A 23826-nucleotide genomic window follows, 5' to 3' on the forward strand; every position below is an offset into this window, starting at 1 on the left:
GGCAAGATAAATCTAGTGGAATATCCTCAACTAGTAGAGGATACACAAAAAACAAGAACAAACTGTCAAGAAAATATTACCTGTATTTACTTACAAACTACTCTTCAGGCAACTGCTAAATCTACAACTCTTCAGTGTTCCCAAGACCAAAATTGTGGTCCTTTACCCTCAGTCAAAACTACTCTAACCTCTCCTTTGGAATGTCCTCAAAACCCCTCATGTGTTCATCTTGCTGGATCAAAGAGGCCAATATCACTATCTAGCAGTGAAACTACAGACAGAAAAAAACCTTGATTTTACGAAACCTCCCCTAACAACTGAACCTATAACAAGTGAACAGGCAGGGAAACAAGACAAAACAAACTTTTAAGAAACCAAAGAAAGAGAAGGAAAGCATAACTCTTAGTGATATACTTAAGCCAATTAAGCAGGTTCTAGAAGCCAACCCTCAGTTACTTACAACTCCAATCTTTTCTTGAAAACAGTATTGGAGTAAATGACGTAACAGCAATAGCTTCCTATTACACCCAAGATCTAGAGCAGTCTTTATTCTTCGAGACTCCATTTGCAACCCATCCCTAGTTCAAAATACTCTAATTCTCAGAAATAGGTTTCCTAGAAATTTAGCCAACCATTCACTCCAGTCCAATAGCCGTTGTTTTCATCACCACTCTCCCATGATCTATCCTATCAAAAGCGTTGGACAGGTCAATAGCGATACAGTCCATTTGACCTTCTGAATAGAAAATATCTGCTATATCTTGCTGAAGTCATGTAAGTTGAGCCTGACTGGAATAATCTTTCCTAAACTCAAGATGCTTCCTAACAAACCAGTTAGTAATTTCACAAACTTGTATAATGTAACCAGAAAGAATGCTTTCTCAGAGCTTACATGCAACACGTCAACCTGACTGGCCTGTAATTTTCTGCATTGTGTTTATCACCCTCTCTTTTATACACTGGGGCTACTATAGCTCCTTCACGCAAAACAGTAATCAAGTAAGTACTTTATACTTTCTTTTTTTTGTTAATGCTACTTGTTGGGGGCATCGACCCATGTGGATCTTTTGCCCCTACTGGCACCATACTGTACGAACCTGCGTGTAATTGGAATGGCGGTAGTATGGAATGTTGTGTATGAGGAAAGGAAGATTAAAGACGTCACAAACACCCAGTCCCCAGGCCAGGGATATTAATCATTACAATTAAAAACCCTGGGGCCGCCGGGTGACAGGCGGACGTGTTGCCCCCTACACCGCGGGCCCGGAGATGCTACATCCTAACCCACTGCCTTTAGTATATCCCTAGATATACTATCAATACAAGCTGCTTTTTTTAGTTTGCAACTTTAGCATACTTTTGTAGATATCTTTATTACTACAGGTGAATTTCAGTACTTCACTAGTATTAATCACATCCTCTACCTGAATATCACCCTCATATCCAACTATCTTGACATACTGCTGACTAAATACGTCTTCCTTCTGTAAATCCTCACACATACACTCCTCTAGTTCATTAATGATTGCTGGAAAGTCCTTCCTGGAACCTCTTTCTGCCTTAAAGTACCTATACAAACCCTTCCATTTTTATTAAAACTCATATAACTGCCAATCATGCTTGCCATTATGTTATCCATGCCTTACTCTTTTGCTAAATTCAATTTCCTAGTAAGTTCCTTCAATCTCTCCTTAATTCCACAACTATTCCTAGCTCTATTTCGTTTTAACCTACACTACCTTCTTAATCCCTTTATTTCTTTATTATAATATAGTGGACATCTACCATTCCTAATCACATTTAAAGGTACATACCTGTTTTCACACTCCTCAACGGTGCTTTAAAACCATCGCATAGGCTATCTACTTTTTTGTTTACCATTTTCCACATATCAAAGCTTTCCTTTTAAACTCCCTCATGTCTCTCTGACCAACCATACGGAACTGCTTAATAGTCTTATTATAACCTTTCTTTCTATCACATTTACTTTTAATTACCAACTAAAACAGCCTCTCAATCACTTATAAGATCCATTACTTTAGTTTCTCTTTAGAGCTTATTTGGTGTTATCAGCACCATTGCTACAGTATTCTTCCCTGTAGCTGACAGCATCACTTTCTGATTCAGCTGTACTTCCCAGATTAACTTATGTATCCTTTGTTGGTCATTTGTTTCAATTACCTTCCCATTTAATATTTGGTAAACTGAAATCATCCAGGCCAATCACATTCGTTCCCCAAACAGCTGACTATCTTATCAAATAATTCCACGTCAGCTTGATGATAAAAAGTAAACTCGTGCCCTCATCCCGAGGTGGTGCAGCTCTTTTCAGGCACACCCCCCATTGGAGGTGAGCTGCATGTACCATTTCAATCACATACCAGCCCTCCTGCCATTCTTAAATTTCTGGCAGTACCGGGAATCGAACCCGGGCCCCCGAGGACGGCAGCTAATCACACTAACCGTTACGCTACAGAGGCGGACAGCTTGATGATGATGATGCTTGTTGTTTCAAGGGGACTAACATCGAAGGTCATCGGCCCCATTCCAAGTCAGTGCTACCCCTTCCAGGTCTGTACACCCAAAAAACATCAAGCTTTACAGCTAGAATTTAATGTTTCTCATCCCGAAATTTTTCATAGTTTACAAATTATTCTTCCAGCAGAACTAATTAACCCCTCCCCCACCTCTTAATGATTCTATCCTGTCTCTGTGATGAACATTCCAGTCCCAGGTTTTCTATTTTTATCAATTTAAAAAAGTTTAATGTACTTATGGAATATTTTACTTATATAAACACATAAATAGATTTACTTTCTGCATTAGTGGAACTAGTATGAGAAAATAATCTTACAATCTCTATCAAAATGAAGTATAAATTTGAGTTTGTCATGTACCGATTAGAGTGAATCATGTATTTAACTGTATGAAGTTCAATGAAAGTTTGTTCCATTAGCAAGTCTTGTGCAGTTCCTGCAATAAAGTATTTTATATTTTCCAATCTGCTTTGCATAACACCAACACACCAAGGTCTTACGGCAACAATGGGATAGGAAAGGGCTAGGAGAGGGAAGGGAGCAGCTGTGGCCTTAATTAATGTACAGCCCCAGCATTTGCCTGGTGTGAAAATGGGAAACCATGGATAAAAAACAATATTGAGGGCTGCCGACAGTGGGGTTTGAACCCACTATATCCCAAATGCAAGCTCACAGCTGCACACCCCTAACCACATGGCCAACTCGCTTGGTAATGAAGAATTTAAACCATGTCTAGTTTGACACATCCACACAGCAATATACAGAAAAAACTTGCCTGTAAATTGTCAGGTGTAGCATGATTGTAATCCACTCCATTAATGGTACATCGTCGAAATATCATTTTATTTTCAGTTAAGGTTCCTGTTTTATCAGAGAATATGTACTGGACCTGCAAAGATACAAACCTTAAAACATCTACTGTTCTATATTCTGTATTTCTGTATGAAAAGTAAAAACCAAATCTCCATTTAATGACTCTGCTTACCTGTCCTAATTCTTCAGGAATATTTAATGCTCTACATTCAATACGTTTGTTACTCTCTGGATCGTAAAGATTTATATCATTGTGGATATGATACACTTGCATTAATTTTGACATTTCCATAGTGACATAGAGTGATAATGGGATCATCACCTGTAAAAAGCAAATGCAGGATTACTGATTCTAACCACTAGAGAAATTCAGATTTACTGAGGAAGACATTCAAATATTAACCAACTATCAGCATTTCCTCACTACTTTTATTTTTACACCTCTGGCTGTCTAAGGCCCTTAATGGGCTGCTTGTATCAGGAGGCATCTTCCTTTTAATATTTTTACCTTAATCCTTGCCTTCTGTAAACATGCTCAGTTTCTCATCATGTATTTTCAAGTAAATTCCCTGATTGCCTACATAAGGTAAATAATAATACAACAGGTAAATTTTAGAGGAAGTTTTACACAATGAGCCAGGTACATGACAACAGTCGACAGTAACCATGGTAAAATAGAGGAGCGGTTTCTCCATCAAATGTGACATGAATATATAGTGACTTTAGAAGAACAATGATGCAAGTATTTAATCTGTAAGAGCAAAAATCTTATTTCTACTTTCTGGGAAAAACACACAACTCTCACCTGGAGAATAATAACAAAGGTCCAGAAACTCAGCAGTCCCTCATATGCAGGTTCCTGGAAGTCAGGAATAAAGGGTGCACTTGGATCATAGGAAGACAACCAGAGTTTACAGCCCACGGCACCAATAACACACAATACAACGAGTATCAGAACACACCAAATAACATCCAAATTCATCTGCCTCTCTAGGCTAGAACGTTTATACCGTGGACCTCCATTGTTAAGCATAGCTTTTGTCTCATGACCTGAAACAGAATAGAAAACTATCTATAATATGCTTAACTGATTTCCTTTCTGCATCAGGCAACTTAACCTATTTAATGTGAAGTACAAAACGAACATAAATGAGGAATTAAAAAGGAAAATTTTTACTCAAAAGTGACATGCCTATATATAAATTTTAGAAAATGATCAATATACTGGGACGCCAATCACAATTAAAACAATCATATCTAGTCTTTGTCCACAGATTCAACAGAATCAAAATAGTCTGAAAACATGTATAGCCTCAGAATCAAAGTAATCTGAAAACAATGACAACAAATGTTAAAATGTCACTGGCTATATGTTTAATATTTTAAATATTGTAGAAATAAAACAGATCATATAGACTTCATAAGGAATATCCGTTCACATAATTTACAAAATAATCTAAGTGGCTTGTAGTCAACTTTTATAATTATCTCAACCATTGGCCATTCTTTTCTTCTCCCATATAATAAAGCTGTAATGAATACATATATTTGTAAGTCCAAGTATACATAATCCAATTTTACCACCACCTAAAATATCTATGTTTTCACTACTACAAAGAAATATTTTGGAATTAACAGTTTTATAAAAATTAGGGAAAACATCAGTGCTATCTTCTAACAGAAATTTAAAATCCATTCACTGTTAGAAAATACAGCATTATACACAGAACGTTCTTATGTAATCTTTTGACACAAAAACTATCTACAATATCAATCATTTGTAACAATTAAATGATATAGAAAGAAAAGGATGATACATATTAAACAATAATCTGGTTGTAGTACGCAAAATGACATAAAAAGGGTCTGTACTGTGGTGAGAAGCAGATTTTCCTGACTTACTGAGATCAGTCCTATGTTTTAAGTCATACATGGAAACACACATGGGAAATGACACAATGACTGGTCAGCATTGGAAGAGGGAACAACATGAACAAGAAACCAGTAGCTCATGGTGTCATGTCATAGCTCTTTCAGCCTTGGACAGTGTCTTTGCTGTAGTACACGATTACCTTCTTCAGGCCACCCTGAATCTGCAACACCACCAATCATCCATTTCCTAAATTGCTAGCATCAGTGTAAACAACCAACTTTTTCCCAAGCTTGGAGTAACACAGGGTAGGTATTGTGTATAGACTCCTTCAGCAACCTGAAAGCAGCATTTGCCTCTGGATCCATTGCTACAATTTCTCTGCTTCTATTTGTTTTATGTTGCACTAAAACAGATATGTTTTATGGCAATGATGGGATAGGAATGGGCTAAGAGTGGGAAATAAGTGAATGCAGCTTTAATTAAGGTACAGCACCAGCATTTGAGTGTTGTGAAAATGAGAACCAACCATCTCCCAAATGCAAGTTCACAGCCACATGATCCAAACCGGACGCAAAACTTGCTCTGTTTGGTACAATTTCTGACCACATGATATGGGCAAGGTTGATGTAGTCTTGAGATACAGTAATCTATTTCCATTTCAAGCTGAAGTTTAGAGTCTTTTGAACACATTCTGACAGTTCTCCATGTAATTTTAAATGTGTGTCCCACCATGATGATGTCATCCAGAATTCACAAGGCAAACATTGTGTATGAGCTCCCTCAGAAAACTATCAGATGCTTAAAAGTTGTAGGTAAGTTTCAGATATCAATGGCATTAGTGAATTACCACAGTTCTTGGCTATTAGAGATATCATCGAAGTGTAAAGCCACTTTCCAATATACCAACTTCAGGTCTGAGAAACATCGGCTCCAGATAATGAAATGGTGTCATCTGTCTGGGGTAATGGGATGCAGTCCTTCTTAGTGTTGAACAATTAAGATAATTGATACAGACACGAAGTTCATTATTACTCTTTATCAACATTATCGATGATGACCCTCAATCATTTGTTTCCTTCATGACTTGTCAGTGAGTCATACTGACCAGCATGTGATCAATTTCTGCCTTCTCAGTTACTGGCCTGGTCAGGTAAAAATCTGTGTTGTGTTTGGCCATTCCGATTCTACTAATACATTGTCTTCCTCAAGGGGAGGGGTGATGTACAAGTGTCAGTGTCATCTCACCAAGGCAGCTGCAAATCAAATGCATATAAGATATTGGAAATGAAAAATCACATCTAGGTGGTTCGGATTTCAAGTAAAACAGTCACATGAAACTACAAGCTTGCTTTTTTTTTTTTTTTTTTTTTTTTTTTTTTTTTTTTTTTTTTTTTTTTTTTTTGAGGTTCTCCGAGCCTTGCAGTCCTACCACCTTGCTGTGGGAAGGTATCACTTTGTTGCTGAGGAGCATTGTAGTCTCTACTCAGAGGCATGCTAAGGGTGACAGTTGCCACATACACCAGAAAGTCGCCAAGGCCCAAGATATCCTCATCGGTGATGTCCGTGATGAAATACTCCTCTGCTCTATCTATATGGCATCACACTGGTATCCCAGCAAGGCTCCTGTGATTTGAATCCCAGCCAGTGCAAGCAGGGTTCTTTAAAAGAAAAGTCACATTCCTGTGATTTAAATAAGAGTCCTGCAGAAACTGGTTTAGTCTCAATTTGACTTCAACCAGTCTTGAACATATGATTATACTTGGCTGAACATTTCATAGCTGACCAATTTTACCCCATGCGAATACCATACCTTGAGAAACAACACCATGTAGCTAACAGAATACAGCCAATACTGTGTAACTAACATGGGCAAATACATACAGAAATGATTTTTTTTTTCTCATACTCAAAAGTTAGCTGAACTATTTAATTATGAGAGACCAATTTCTAAGACTTCTGGAGCATTTTTACAGTAATGCACTTTTTTTTTTCCTTGTGGTGTAAACTTTGTGTTTTGTCCTTAAGTGGTACTGATTCTTCAGTGACAATATACAAGGGCTACATTTTTTTAAGCATGGACCTTTTAACAATCAAATGAAAATTAGCAAATGTGGTGGTGGTGGCAGCAGTACAGTTCCAGTCAAATAAAATTAAGAGCTTCTTGCGTTTTGTTTAGAGGTGTCTAACATCTAGGTCTTTGGCCCACTAAAAGGCTGCTTGCTTTTGTAGCACATAAGGAAGTGTCTGGATCCCACTCCGGTTGTCCTTTGGAAATTTCTACCCTAGCAACGGTTAGTGGCGTCCCTGTGTCTGTCTTGATACATCGTGGCTTGCCCTCGAATCAGTGGTATATGATCAAGCTGTTGTCACTCCACTCGGAGACCGCTTTTGTTCTGAAGTGAGTGGATGATCAACAACCCCCAGGCTTCATGCCGGCCCTTACTCATTTTCCTGAGTTAGGTTGCTTTCAGTCAACAGTACTTCCTCAGATGACTGCTTTCACTGCATTGCCAGTGTGGTGGCAGTGTGAATTGTTCCAACTGGGAAGGGCAAACTTCCGGTACTCCTTTGCCCTGACAGATCGATCTCTCGCTGATTGTACCAAAGTCCATTTGACCGCTTGCATTCTTGGAGTGACTGTCAGAGATTTCCTGAAACCATGTTTCTCCTCTGAGATTCAGGTATTGTTCAATCTCAGAGTTGGTCCACAGGGTCCTGGATGCAAATGCCAGCGATTTAGTGGACAGCGTAAGACCCCTCAAGTGCCTCAATGGTCTCTTCCTAAAGTGCCCTCTATGCCTTCCATTTCTCTACTACCACAGCCTCTCATCTACGTAACCCTGAAATGAAATGTACATCGCAGGTGCGGAATCCTGTTGAAATATATACCTACGGCCTTCCATTGTGTATGCTATCTATCCAGGGATTCACAATTATCTCCAGCACCTCAATGTAGTCAGCAACATTCACCGAAGGCCCTGTGGAAAGAAGTGGGATGGCATGATGTGGCTATTCACTACCTCTACAACCATCACCGTTGTGGTAAACTTGGTGTTCATAACTTGGGGGGACATCAGAAGGATTTACATAACCACCTACCACTTCTCCAGCTCATCATTTGATCCTGGTAGGTTTTCTATTCACCGGAAAAACAAAACACAACTCATAACAGGCTAGGTACTTCGGGAAGTTTCAACTTGCTCAGCAATCGCTTTGCTCAAAACAGCCGTTGTTCATGTGTAATATACGACTTATATCAATTGTGCCCTCGGACACATGAAGATCTAGACAATGGCCCTCGTAGATACTGTAAGGTTTTCATCGATACGTCCTGCACTTACTGTATCTACTGGAATGTCTTCATAATGTCTGGACACTATGATGATTTTTGCACTTTGCTACATGTGAAACATACCAACGAAGGCTTCCAACTCCTTCCAAACTTTCTGCACAAACTATCTGGCATTTTTCAAAACAACGCAATCTTAACATTGATGTGTTTTGGTTGTATCGCAACAGTCACAGTATGCCTTTTTATCTCTTGCACTAGCTGATAGTCTGATACTTTTATTCTGTAAAGATAAAAGTACAGCAATTATTTTGCCCTTGATTTCCAAGTGCACAATTACGTATCCAGCACTGACATACACCACCATTCTAATCCCACTTCTGAGATATGTTGTAAAAAGTTAGCTGGGTGAAGAATAAAATAACCACATAGCTGGACAGTGTGTGCTTTTATTAACTAAACGTATTCCAAAGAGAACTAAATTAAAAGTTTGGTACCAAAATGTTAAAGCTTCACATAATTAGAGTACTTGGCTAGTCACTTACTAAACAAGCACTGTACAGTCACTCAAAAAAGGAATAAGTGCATTGTATTGTATAAGATCCTCAAACATACAGTTTTCTCAGAAACAACTTATAGACATGTTTGTAGCGGGTATCCACAGGGTGTCAACAAGGCAGGTGAATTGTATTTTGATAACAATTAAAATTACGGCCAATAAAAAATTAAATGCAAGGAATATACAATTCTATACCATGCGCTCTTTTTTTTTTAAACTACTATACATATCTACTGAATAGGATAAGGTCGCAACTTTCACTAGTCACCATTTTCTCGTGAGACTCTTACTTCGACTCGCTAGCCCCGTCCAGTGCTATCTATTGTTGCTCATGAACACTTAATAATATGATGGTCACTTCATTAATTGAATTGAACTGCACTGCAATTGCTGGCTTGCTGCCTTGAATGACTCACTTGCTCTGGTAGAATTTAAATACAGTTATGGAAATTTTTGGTAACTTCAAGATGACATCATCCCTATACACTGCTCCAGAACTTTAGTGAAAGTACCCATCTGTATCTTCAAATATTATGGTTAGAGTATTTCACACAAGACGACATAAGGGTGGGTCGAACTCGAGTTTTTGGTCAACCAAAGCAGATCTCTACTGATCATGCCCCTCATACCCCGCATGACCAGCTAGTTGCTCGACAGAGCCAAACCACTCTGTCTCCCACAATAACTAATGTGTGCATAGTTTTACCGATAAATGTTACCACCAATCTAGTAATGAAACGAAATGAACATACCAAACAGATTGTACCAATGGTTTGAATAGTGACATAGAAGCACAAAACTAAATAATGACATTTCAACTTACTAAACACTACAGACTGGGAGCAAGCCATTGACATACAAAGCGCATAAGCTTTTCCTTAGGTTTGGAACTACTAATGTGAGTCAAATGCCTCCAGACAGTGATGTTATTTCAAAGAGAATTTACGGATGACCTCAACCGGATACACATTCAAATTCAGTGTAGCCTATACAAATATATAATAAAAGCATTTCTTGTAGGGTGCAAATTTCTTGCTGTTCATTGTTTTCTTTTTAGAGATGATAATACTAAGTTCAAGACTTTACTAGGTCAATCATAAATGTATTTTCCATGACTGTGATTGGTCTACATTTTAAAATGGAGAATTTCCTTTTTTTAGAAGCCCATCATTTGGGTTCTTCAATCTAATTTGGTTTTGGTTGAGATCCAAGACTCTCATTTCATTGGGTAGATCACAGAACACTACTGACAAAATTTAGGGCTACTGGACTACACAAAAGAATGACTGAATGGGTGGCTAAATACCCAGAAAACATATCTCAGAGATTATGAGTAGGTGAAGCTTTATCTGATCCTGTAATGATAAAGAAGGGGTTCCACAAAGTAGTATTACTAAACCTTTAAGTTTTCCTATATATGTAAAATATGAGTAAAGGACTGGAATTACAGATTATGCTTTTTGCATATGATGTTATACTGTAAAGAGTAATAAATAACATACACAATTGTGAACGAATGCAAATACACCTTGACAATGTTGTGAGATGGACAGCAGACAATGTTTTGATGATAAACGGGGAGAAAAGTCAGGCTGTGAGTTTCACCAAGAGCAAACGTCCTCCAAGTTTTAATTACTGTTACGATGGAGTGGAAATACCTAGTAGGGATCACTGTAAGTTAGGTGTTAACAGAACAAGAGCTCTTCAATGCAGTAATCACATTAATAGGATTGTAAATAAAAGTTACAGATCTCTTCATTTGGTTATGAGGGTATTTAAGGATTGTAGTATAGCTGGAGAAGGAGACGGCATAAATTCAAGACCCCCAATTAGAGTATGGTTCCAGTGGATGGGACCCTCACCAATGGGCATTGTTTAGAATCTTTAGAAAGCTTCAATGTCCTCATTTTTGCAGATACTGTAGTCTTGCACTGGCACAATGATACAAAGAAAAACTTTAAATTCAAGACAACAAATTGGGGCAAACATTCTTTCAAAGGAAGAGGAATTAGGGATTGAAATAATTTACCAAAGGAGATGTTCAATAAATTTCCAACTTATTTAAAATCATTGAATAAAAGACTAGGTAAACAGTGATAGGGAATCTGCCACCTGGGCAACAGCCCTAAACGCATGTCAGTGGTGACTACTTGCCAGTGTACTGTGAGAGAACCCAGAAGCAAAGTAACAGATTCCAATCTCCGTCATAGTGAACTTCCCCGTTCTCATTTCAGAAAGGTGTTGGGATAATATTGATGAGGAGAGTTGGTATTAAGTATTTAAATTGCAATAAATACTAAATAATGTGATTATCTCAATAGTATACAACTACTTTATTCGATTTTTTTTAAACTGTCTACTCACCAGCATAGACAACTATGCCCTCCACGAAGTCTGTGTTTTTGAGCATACATTCACGTAGGAGTAAATTGTCCGTACTAACAGGAATACGTTCTCCAGATGGATGTACGATGGCACCATGGAAGCGATATATTTTGGTGGTTGGTGGATCTACTTCTACCACAGAACGAAAAAGGCTTGGCTGGAATGAATTTTGCTGTAAAGAAGAAAAAAAAAAAAGAACAACAAATATTGTAAAACCTTGCAGAGCACTAGAGCACAACAGTAAATCAGAACAATTATAAAACAGCATTATCATTAGTAACACTGTAAGAAAAATGTTGTATGTCCGGCGCTCCCTTCTCGCTCCGTCAGCCAGCTGCACGCGCGCCTGTGTATCATTCTGCTAGCTTCGACGCGCAGCCCTCAGTGCGCGTGCCTGACCATCGAGTGTACTATAAATAGGAGCTCCCTGTCTGCTCACTTGCCCACTTGCCCCGGTGTCCAGCTCCAGAATACACCCTACGTCGAGCACGGAGGCTACTCCTCTTGAAAATGTGCTTCGACCAGGTGGACTGAATTTCTGGCAGTACGAGGTCTCACCTCTGGTCACCGTTCCCTTACCTGTTTCCGCTGCCTATGTCCCGTAATTCTTTTACAAGCCATTTTCATTCCCTAACTTATGCAAGCTCCCTTAGTTTCGCTAGGTGGAATTTCTTCAATCAATTGAACTTGCTTTTTAGGAATTCAGGCACTTCAACAAACAAGGACTCTCATAAACATTTATGTTAGTGTGCCAGATAGTTCTCGACTATCAACGTGTCAATTCACAAAGACTATCTTTTCAAGATAGAAGTGTATATAAAGACTGCAAACCTGTACATATTGTATAAAGACAGACTTTTCTCAAGATTCAATATTACTTTTTGCTTCAAAATAAATTTCAGTTATTTGTGTAAATATCATAAAGTGAAGCAAATAAAGTTGTGTATTGTAAACTTCAACCTTGGTTACAACACAAAACATAGGAGTTTCATTCAGATGTCGTTAGATGTTGCTGAAATACATGAGCCAAATGGAAAGATACTGTCTTGCTAACAGTCTATGCCAGATTATAAATGAGATCCATGGAGCATCTATAAGACTAGAAAAATCTTAAGTGTCAGTCCATGTGCCAATAAAAATTTCAACGGCATGAAAACACAAACATTAACATGCTATGCTACATACTGTAATCAAGGCCCCCAAGCCTGACCTGCAACCACAATTTCTTTTAATGTCATGGAATTCGTGAAATACCTACATAATTCAGACATAAAACCAGATAACCAATTCAACTGAATTTGAAAAAATAAGCAATGAATTACACATTAGCAAGACCACTGACCCTGTAATTAATTAAGAAATCCAGCTAGGACAACATTTTAATTGGCTTCCTAAATAATTAATGAAGTAAAACATTCACTTATCTTCTCTCCCTCTCATATTCTTAAAAATCTTCCTCCTCTAGCTAGTAGCAACCCTAGATGATAAATGAATGTATTGTGAAGTGTAATTGTCATCTGCAAGCAGAGTGGAAATGAACTGAATCCTGTGACCTTATATGATACCAGCCTTGATGATGATGATGATGATGATGATGATGATGATGATGATGACGACGACGACGACGACGACAATAATATATTTTTTTTTTTTTTTTGCTAGCGGCTTTACGTCGCACCGACACAGATAGGTCTTATGGCGACGATGGGATATGAAAGACCTAGGAGTTGGAAGGAAGCGGCCGTGGCCTTAATTAAGGTACAGCCCCAGCATTTGCCTGGTGTGAAAATGGGAAACCACGGAAAACCATCTTCAGGGCTGCCGATAGTGGGATTCGAACCTACTATCTCCCGGATGCAAGCTCACAGCCGCGCGCCTCTACGCGCACGGCCAACTCGCCCGGTAATAATAATAATAATAATAATAATAATAATAATAATAATAATAATAACCAAAACGTATTTCAATTCATTGAGTAACGCTGCAATTCCATTGTGCTAATCAATTATTCAGGGAAGCTTTTGTACAGTATTAGTCTCAGTAAGTAGCCTATATGTGCAAGTGGAGGGAGGATAAGAGAGATCCCCAGCGCCATTGCAGACGAACTATTCTGGGCTTCTACAGTTCTGTAGATATTAAAATGGCTGCAGACAAGCAATATGCAATAGTGGGTATGTACCTCCTTGGAGGATAGTTGCGTTTTACCGCCAACTTCTTGTTTTGTATTTAGGTATGATCTTCATTCTGTTAGATTACCGTAAGATTAAAAACTGGACGGGTTAAACACATATCAATTTTATACACAAATATTCTTTGCGAAGAACCGATTTTCAATATTAATACGAAAATATGCCCCCCCCTCCCGCCCCCACAAAGAGTGGTCTCCTCTTTTTTCTTGCATCTCACTTCGACATCGCAAGAAGCGCTTTTCCTGACGCGCATTCGGTGGGGCGAGATATGGCGACCAGCCAGAACGGCAACTTCTGCTATTGAATTACATTGTTTGTCGCGTAACATCGACCTTTGGCTTACCCTCGTTCCATCTGCACACTTTACTACTTCAATCTCACCGCAGCGGATGCCGTGTATTTTTAAATGTTTTATGTGCTTACGTGTTAAATCTCCTTTGTGCTTTGCTACGCCGTACTTACACATTATACCGGGCCGATGACCTTCGATGTTAGGCCCCTTAAAACAACAAGCATCAGCAGCATCATCACATTATACCAAACCATTTTAATGTAAGAATTACATATAATAGCAAATGCTTGCACAGAAGTTAAGAGGCGATTTTGAACAGAATCCCCAAGTTTACCTGATTATTGTACAAAAACTTGGAACGAACTGAGAGAAATCGGACATATTCTCGATAAGAAGCGAAGGGAAAAGTGAGGTAAAGGAGGAGAAAAGCTGAATAAATATTGGAACTTACTCCTAGAATTCCTCCAAAATCCTCTAAATAGAAACAAAAAAATTGATATCCACAGCGTGGTGAGCTACTAAACTTAAAACTGGAGCTGTTCAAGGTTACTCATGTCTGGGAATAGGATATATTTCCACCATTTGAGTTCTGGGGAATGCTAACGACAGGTTAATTGATCTACTCTTAAATTTCTTCTCTGATTCAACTTAAAAGGACACGCGTCGCTAAATAGCAGGTATTTATCATCAACCCGTGTACTTACGGAGTTTATATAAGGAATGATCTTCATATCATTCGGGTAATGACATTAAAGAGGCTGTGAGGAATTTTTTTTTTTTTTTTTTTGCTATGGGCTTTACGTCGCACCGACACAGATAGGTCTTATGGCGACGATGGGATAGGAAAGGCCTAGGAGTTGGAAGGAAGCGGCCGTGGCCTTACTTAAGGTACAGCTCCAGCATTTGCCTGGTGTGAAAATGGGAAACCACGGAAAACCATTTTCAGGGCTGCCGATAGTGGGATTCGAACCTACTATCTCCCGGATGCAAGCTCACAGCCGCGCGCCTCTACGCGCACAGCCAACTCGCCCGGTGAGGAAATATTACAAGCACTTCACGTGGTTATGGGTGTATTCAGGGGTAGTAAGGATGCAAAGGAGAGGGCGTATAAGTCTCTGGTATGACCCCAGTCAGCGTGTGGTTCTATTGTATGGGATCCACACCAGCACTGAAAAAAGATCTATGGGTAAGCAACACGAAATGTTCCCGGTAATTTCCGACAAAGGAGTGGTGTTGCATAAATATTGAAAACATCGGGCTGGGAACCTTGGGAGTAAGGAGACGAGATGCTCGACTAAGTTACGAACTTCATAATTGTTCCGTACTGACTGTGAGATACTCTATAACAGGGCCTCTCAAAAGCTCAAAATCTCACGCGTGCAAATCGAGGCGCAGAGACTCCGTGCACTGTGCATCAGTCCGACCCGACTCGACTCGACTCGCCTCGACTCGGATGGTGTAGTGCGCTGAGAGCGACGAAGCATTCGATGATAGACGGCTTGTTTATCAGTGAAATAGATAAGCTCAAGACAACATAATAATCGAGCAACCTGTTTCGAAGAAAGCAAAGACTTCCGAAAGTCCATTTCAATCGAACTGGGAACTTTCGGTTTGTTTTTTTTTTTTTTTTTTTTTTTTTTTTTTTTTTTTTTTTTTTTTTGTTTTGTCAGTTGTGACGACAAACCCAAATGCTTAATTCGTGGGACAATAATTATGTGATAAGTTAATATAAACGACCTAGTTTCCAATACAAAGGCTTTGCTCAAATTCTACGAAAATTCGTCGAAGAAAGATTTTCCTAGCTGCATCGAGAAGCAGCTCAGATTATTTCTATGTTTGGTTCCACATGCATATGTTAAAGGTATTTTTTCCTGTTTTGACTTGTACGAAAACTAGATTGCGTGCGAGTAGGCTTATTTCTGATTGTAATTTAAAGAAGGCTCTCAGAATTGCTGTCAGCCGGTCCCTTGTTCCAGGCATAACTGGTATCATTGCAAAGATAAAAGAAAAGAAGAGCTAGAGAAGATAAATTGTCAGCTCAAACCAAATTGAAAGAAGAGTAATTTACCACCGGTAACATTGTCCCATACAACAGTGTCACCGCTCACCGCACATAAACATTTCGCAGTCAGGGGAGAATTACCGGGGAAGGTGGCGAAGGCGAAGACAGGCCGAACGGGCGAGACAGGTGTAGGGGAAGTGGAAAGGGGGTTTGCACTCTGGTCAACCAAGTGAAGTCGTCTCCTGCACCTTGCGCCGTGCAGTGCACGGGCGCATGCACCCTGAGAGGCCCTGTTCTATAATAAAAGACTCGAGGATTTTCACCTCTTCCATACAATTCTAATCACATTTTGCGATTAAATAACATTATCAACCTTAACAGTACATGTTTCGTCTCATGAGAGAAATCTTCAGCTGCTTGTTAATAATGTAGATTACCGGGCGAATTTGCCGTGCGGTTAGGGGCACGCAGCTATGAGCTTGCATCCGGGAGATAGTGGGTTCGAACCCCACTGTCGGCAGCCCTGAAGATGGTTTTCCGTGGTTTCCCATTTACACACCAGGCAAATGCTGGGGCTCTTCCTTACATAAAGCCACGGCCGCTTGCCTCCCGATCCTAGCCCTTTCCTCTACCATCGTCGCCTTAAGACGTATCTGCGTCGATAAGACGTAAAGCAAATTGTAATATATATAGGCTATACTAGTAAATTACCCGCGGCTTCGCTCGCGTGGATTTCGTAATTTGATCAAAGTAATCGTTCCTCGGCAATGTACTAAGACATTATCTGTAAATTCCTAGAGTAAAAAAACTCACCCAAAAACTGAGTTTCATTTAAGTTACCCCAGAAATTATTCGTAAACCATGTTTGTGGTATTACCTTTTGTGGTAAAGACGTCCATGCGACATAGAACTCTACATGTGAGAAACAGTCTTTTCTCAGGTCGAAAAAATTAATACATGTTTCTTTATTTTTAAAGGAAACTCAACATATCTATTCCCACATCTGTAACAACAAGTTGTTGAGATATACAAAAAAGAAAAGAAAAGAATAAAAATAATTCAACCTCCTGATCAGTCCTTCCACCACCCTCACCCCATCTAACTGTATTTTCCAAAAACAAAAGTAAATGTTTCTTTTTTTTATATGGAGATTCCAAATACCAATTTTCACGTCTGTAACATCTTCAGTTTTTAAGATATAAGTATCCTCATAAAAAAGAATTCAACTATATTTCACTCCTTTTCACCCCCGTGAATTGCCTTCTCCGAAAACAAAAAGGTACATGCTCTTGTATTTTTGAAGGACTTTCCAAATACCAATTTTCTTGTCTCTAACATGTTAAGTTTTTTTACAAATAGATATACCGGTACTCATTTAAAAAATTCACCCTCTTTTCCAATTCCTTTCAGCCCCTTAAATGGATTTTTCAAACACAAAAAATACGTGTTTCATAATTTTTAAGGAGATCCCAAATACCAGTTTTCATATCTGTACGTCTGTAACACCTTCAGTTTTTGAGATAAATGTATACTCATAAAAATAATTCAACTTCGTCGTCTTACTTCTTTCCACCCCTCTCCCGCCTTAAGTGGACTTTCCGAAAACAAAAATACGTGTTTCTTTATTTTGAAACGAAATTCAAAATGCCAACTTTCACGTCTGTAACAGCTTCACTTTTTAAGATAAATTAAACTCATAAACATATTTTAACTCATGTACTTATTTTCAACCCCACACCCCCTTTCCGTCGATTTTCAGAAAGAAACAAATGCTTGTTTCTTTATTTTTAAAGGAGATTCCAAATACTAATTTTCACGTCTGCAACATCTTCATTTTTTTGAGATGTAAGTATCCTCATAACAGTAAGTCCTATTTCACCCCTGCCTGTTAAATTGATTCCCCCCCCCCCCCACCTCCAAAAATTAGTGTTTCTTTATTTTTAAAGGAGATTCCAAATACACATTTTCAAGTCTTTAACATCTTTAGTTTGTGAGATATAAGTATCCTCATACAAAGAATTCAACTCATTTTTCAATTCATTCAGCCCTCTTAAGTGGATTTTCCGAAGACAAAAGAACACGTGTTTCTTTACTTTGAAAGAAGATACCAAATTCAATTGTTCATGTCTCTAATACTTCAGTTTTTTATATCAGTGTCCTCAAAAAAAAAAAAAAGAATTCAACTCCATTTTCACCCAGGCCCGTTAAGTTGATTCCACCCCACCAAATAATGCGTGTTTCTTTATTTTTAAAGCAGATTCCAAATACAAATTTCGTGTGTGTGACATTAAGTTTTGAGATATAAGTTTCTCCATAAATTTTTTTCACTTCCTTCACCCTCCCTTCTTAAGTGAATTTTCTGCAAACCAAAAATACTTGTTTATTTAATAAGGAGCTTCCAAATGCCAATTATCACGACTGTAATATCTTCAGTTTTCAGATATACGTTTCCTCATAAAAAGGAATTAACTCCTTTTTCACTGCCCCGCCCCCAAATTCTTCCCACCCCGAACCCCCACCCAAAATGCGTGTTTTTTATTTTCAAAGGAGATTCCAAATACTAATTTTCACGTCTTTAACATTTTAGGTTTTTAGACTTAAGTATCTTCACATAAATAATTTAATTAATTTTTCAATTCATTTACCCCCCCCCCAAGTGGATTTTCCGAAGAAAAAAGAACACGAGTTTCTTTTCTTAGAAAGAACATTCGTGGGTTCGAGCCCCACTGTCGGCAGCCCTGAAGATGGTTTTCCGTGGTTTCCCATTTTCACACCAGGCAAATGCTGGGGCCGTACCTTAATTAAGGCCACGGCCGCTTCCTTCCACTTCCTAGGCCTTTCCTATCCCATCGTCGCCATAAGACATATCTGTGTCGGTGCGACGTAAAGCAAGTAGCAAAAAATAAAAAAAAATAAAGAACATTCCAAATACAAAATTTCATGCCTGTAACATCTTCAGTTTTTGAGATAAGTATCTTCATGAAAATAATTCTACTCCTTTTTCACCCCACCCCTGCCCCCTTAAGTTGCCCCCCCGCCAGAAAATGCGTGTTTCTTTATTTTAATGGAGATTCCAAATACCAATTTCCACATATGTAACCTCCAGTTTTGAGATATAAGTTTCTCCATAAAAGGAATTAATTTTTTTTTACTTCCTTTCACACTCGCCACTCATGTGAATTTTCCAAAAACAAACAGTACCCGTTTCTTTAAAAGAACTTCCAAATACCAATTATCACGACTGTAACATCTTCAGTTTTGGAGATATAGTCTACGTATCCTCGTAAAAAGAATTCATCTCCGTTTTCATCCCCCCTTCCTACCAAGTTGATTCCCCACAAATGCGTGTTTCTTTATATTTAAAGGAGATTCTAAATACCAGTTTTCACGTTTGTAACATCTTTAGATTTTTTGGTATATATATATATATATATACACACACACACACACATTCTCATACAAATAGTTGAACTATTTTTTCAATTCTTTCATCCCCGCCCTCGTTAAGGGTTTTTTCCGAAAACGAAAGAACACGTGTTCCCTTAATTTTAGAGGAGATTCCAAATACCAATTTTCACGTCTGAAGTTTTTGAGATATACTGTGGACACACTAATTTTAAGAATTCACCTCCTTTTTCAGTTCCCCTTAAGTGGATTTTCCGAAAAAAATATTTATGTTTATTTTTACAGGAAACTTCGAATACCAGTTTTCAAATCTGTAATATGTTACCATCCCCCACAATGGGATTTTTCGAAAATAAAAAAATACGTGTTTCTTTATTTTGAAAGCAGATTCCAAATAGCAATTTTTACGTCTTTAAACGTTTAAGTTTTTGAGATATAGATATCCTCATTTTAATAATTCACCCCCCCCCCCCTTTTTCACCCCCTTAGCGATAGAATATCCGAAGATCCTCCCTTATTTATGTCCAGTAGTTTTGGCTCGGCGATGATGAGTCAGTCAGTCAGTCAGTCAGTCAGTCAGTCAGTCAGGACAAGCTATTTTATATATATAGATATTTATATTGAAGTAGAGGTTCATGAATTTTTTTTAATTTGTGGTTGTAGTAATTATTGACCGGGTTTTTGGCTTCTTCTATACATTAAAATCTACTTGTCTGATGGTAATGAAATGTTTGTTATAACCACATGTATTCTTAGCGTAATACTAAAGTTTCATTTTCTTCAACTTCTGATAAAACCAGATGAGCTCTATACGGCAACCGAATTAATAGATGTTATTAGTGATCACGCAGCCGCTTTGTCGTAGTTAAAAATAAATGTGATAGAAAGGAAGGCCTTAAAATTAGGACTATTAGGCAGTTTAGGGGCAAAATTTCTCTATAGGTCGACGCCCCGAACAAATAGCATTTTAGAAAAACATATGGCTGATGAAACAGGCATGAGGGTGTTTTTAAAAAGTAACTATGATCGGTGGAAAACGGTAAATAAAAATGTAAACAGACTGTGGATGGGTTTAAAGCAATTGTCAAGTGAGTGTGAAGTAGTTCTTCACAGCCTGTATGACTATGGTGCTTGTAGGCCTATTGATAAGTCAAGTCAGTAAACGGGTCTAGGACTCGGAAGGAAGGGACCGTGGCATACACGTTACATAGCATCCCAATCCGTCTTGAGTCGAAGTGGGAAACCACGGAAAAACACCTCCAGGGTGACCGACAGTAGAATTTTATCACTCTTCTCAAATCAGTTATGTTGTTTGAGGATGAATTAAGTTCCAGTAGCAAAAAGTGTTAAAATTGTGGCAGAGTAATCCTTCCTTCTTAGATCTGCTAGTAATTCAACGTCGCACTATCACATAAAAGATTTTCGGCGATGCAAGGATGGAAAAATGTTACTATTGGGAAGGTGGCGCCTGTGGCCCTTAATTAAGGCACAACTGCAGAATTTGCCTGGTGTGAAAATGGGAACCAACGGAAAACTTTCTTTTCTTTTACTATCTACTTTACGTCGCACCGACACAGACAAGTCTTATGGCGACGATGGGACAGGAAGGAGCTAGGAGTGGGAAGGAAGCAGCCGTGGCCTTCATTAGGTACAGCCCCAGCATTTGCCTGGTGTGAAAATGGGAAACCACGGAAAACCATCTTCAGGGCTGCCGACAGTGGGGCTCGAACCCACTATCTCCCGAATACTGGCCGCAATTAAGCGACTGCAGCTATCGAGCTCGGTCACAGATATGTCTTATGGCGACGATGGGATAGGAAAGGACTTTTTTTTTGCTATTTGTTTTACGTCGCACCGACACAGATAGGTCTTATGGCGACGATGGGACAGGAAAGGGCTAGGACTGGGAAGGAAGTGGCCGTGGCCTTAATTAAGGTACAGCCCCGGCATTTGCCTGGTGTGAAAATGGGAAACCACGGAAAACCATCTTCAGGACTGCCGACAGTGGGGTTCGAACCCACTATCTCCCGAATACTGGATACTGGCCGCACTTAAGCGACTACAGCTATCGAGCTCGGTAGGAAAGGACTAAGAGTGGGAAAGAAGCCCCAACATTTGCCTGGTGTGAAAATGGGAAACAACGGAAAACCACCTTCAGGGCTCCTGACAGTGGGATTCAAACCTACTATCTTCCGAATGTAAGCTCAAAGCTGCGCGCCCCTAACCGCACGGCCAGCTCGCTCGGTCCACGGAAAACCATCTTCAGGGATGCTGACATTGGGGTTCGAACCCACTATCTCCCGAATGCAAGCTCAGAGCTACGTGACCCCAACCGCGGAACAAACTCGCTGAACTGAATCTACTTTCGACTTTTGTACGGTTATCTAATCCGAGATAAAAACCAACTATGAGGTAAAAATTTGAAGTGTAGGAATAAAATAGTAATTTTATTACGAATTTAAAATATGCTACTGATTATGATAATTAACTTTTAGGATTTGAGGACTACTCTCTCTCCTTTTTAAAAAACTACAAGTGTCTCCGAATCGCCGTCTACTTCTTGAAGTTATGGCTTAGTTGTGCATGGAGCGACGGTAATGTTTGCTGCATGTTACAGGGGTTTCAGGGATGGTAAAAATTACTGTACATTCAGTCACGAGTTGTAGCTCTTTAAATGTGTTGTGTGTGTTCGTCAAAATAGTTGTGAAGATCTTTAATACGACTAATGAAAATACGTTAAATTTCGCCGAATTCAATGAATGTGGTGTATACTACAGGCAGTGCAAGTTGTTTGTTAGAGACAGTGCTGACACAGCGCGCATTCTAAATGCAGCTTTTTATCGTTAATAAATTCTGAGGTCAATATTTCTCAATATCGGACTTCTAGCTTAAGTGTATATTAATGGAGATGACTGATGACCACCAACAGGGGAGAGATTATTCATCTATTGTAATAATAAATACATGCAGTTTCATTATAATACGCAATAGTAAAGGTAATCCAACTAAGAACATAACACAAAACTATTAAAACATAATTTACTAATACTGTATATCCCATAAATACTTCTTGGATGTATCTTTAATTAATAATCAGATGAACTTAGTCTAGGAAGTACATCAAAGGCTAAGTCGTACAGGCTAGGATACCTCCACCACATGATCCTTACTAGTTTCGCTGTTCTCCCTGGTGTCTTGAATTATCTGTTTAATAACGTAACAAAAGAGCAAAGTTCAGGCTCATTTTCGATCTCCTTCCCATCTATATAATTCTTTCTCATCTTTCTAGTTTCCTTACAGTCTTTTAGTAGGTGTGCCACTTCCATATCGCTATTGCATAAAATGCATCGACTTATCTCATTTTTTGTCTTATGGCTTTGTTCTTATATACTCCCATCAGCCACCAAAGTATCCCTCTCATTTCCCTTTTTGTTAACACTTCAGTCCTTACAGCTATATTTTTACTTATTTTACGACATCCTACTAGTGTTCTGTTGCTATTACATTCAGCCCTTATTATTTGTCTTTCAATGTCATTCACCATTTGGACCACCTTCTTACACAATCTCATATCATCCCTTGACAAATCTATTTCCCAGTGGTACCCATTCGTATGCCATCTGCCCGTAATACTCACCCCTTCACATATCATTCTCCATTCTTTGCAGTACAGTTTGACAATCCCATTAATATTTTGACAAATTTACTTACGACTACAGTGGCTGCCTGGCCGAGGTGGTAAATGCTTGGTTCACCTGGAAGGGCATGGGTTCGATTCACCGTCAGGAAGTCCACAAATTTAAGAAACGAGATTTCCATTTCTGGAGGTGCACATGGTCCTGAGGTTCACTCAGCCTACATCAAAAATGAGTACCAGGTTAATTTCTGGGAGCAACGGCGGCCGGGCGTAGAGCTAACCACTTTACCCCACTAACAAGTGCCGAGATTACGGATAGTGGAAACCTTTACCTTCCACTCCTCCCAGGGCCTTCATGGCCTCTAAGGAGAAGCAATGCTTTTACTTATGACTACATCTAAATGTTACAATTCCATCACCTACTCCACAAATTTCTGTTTCGTTTTAATTACTGAATTAAATACATGTTTCTGAATTTTATATTCGATATTCGGCATCTTTTTATCTGCTCTGTCCATTTACTATTCCTGCTTATAATCGTCCCTAGATATTACAGTTGTTAAACAACTTCTAGTTTTGTCTTAACCATCCATCACTTTTCACTTTTTTGACAGTCACGCCTTTTGCACACCATAACTATGGTTTAGTGTGAATCAATTTTTAGATTCCACTCCTTACAATAATTTACTATCTCATTAATACTATTTTGCATCTTGACAGGTGTTAATGTGTGTAGAAGAAGACCGTCCGCAAAGATCAGACCGGAATATTTTAAGTGTATATGAGTTATTAGTTGTAAGGGAGACGCTCTCAACCGCGCTCGCTTGAGAGAGAGAGCGTGTGCA

At 38.8% G+C, this 23826-nt stretch overlaps 1 protein-coding gene across 1 annotated transcript in view; it reads right to left on the bottom strand.

The window, feature by feature from the left end:
• The window catches only part of LOC136864785 (phospholipid-transporting ATPase VD), a 532079-nt gene that overhangs the window by 235594 nt on the left and 272659 nt on the right, over positions 1–23826 (bottom strand). Inside the window, exons 4-7 of the mRNA XM_067142172.2 lie at positions 11436–11628; positions 4156–4400; positions 3523–3672; positions 3313–3426 (exon numbers count right to left, since the gene is read on the bottom strand). Coding sequence (XP_066998273.2) covers positions 3313–3426; positions 3523–3672; positions 4156–4400; positions 11436–11628 — 702 coding nt within the window. The remainder of the gene's footprint in view (positions 1–3312; positions 3427–3522; positions 3673–4155; positions 4401–11435; positions 11629–23826) is intronic.

Source organism: Anabrus simplex, chromosome 2 (genome assembly GCF_040414725.1).
Source record: "Anabrus simplex isolate iqAnaSimp1 chromosome 2, ASM4041472v1, whole genome shotgun sequence".
In the NCBI taxonomy this organism is placed as follows: domain Eukaryota; kingdom Metazoa; phylum Arthropoda; class Insecta; order Orthoptera; family Tettigoniidae; genus Anabrus; species Anabrus simplex.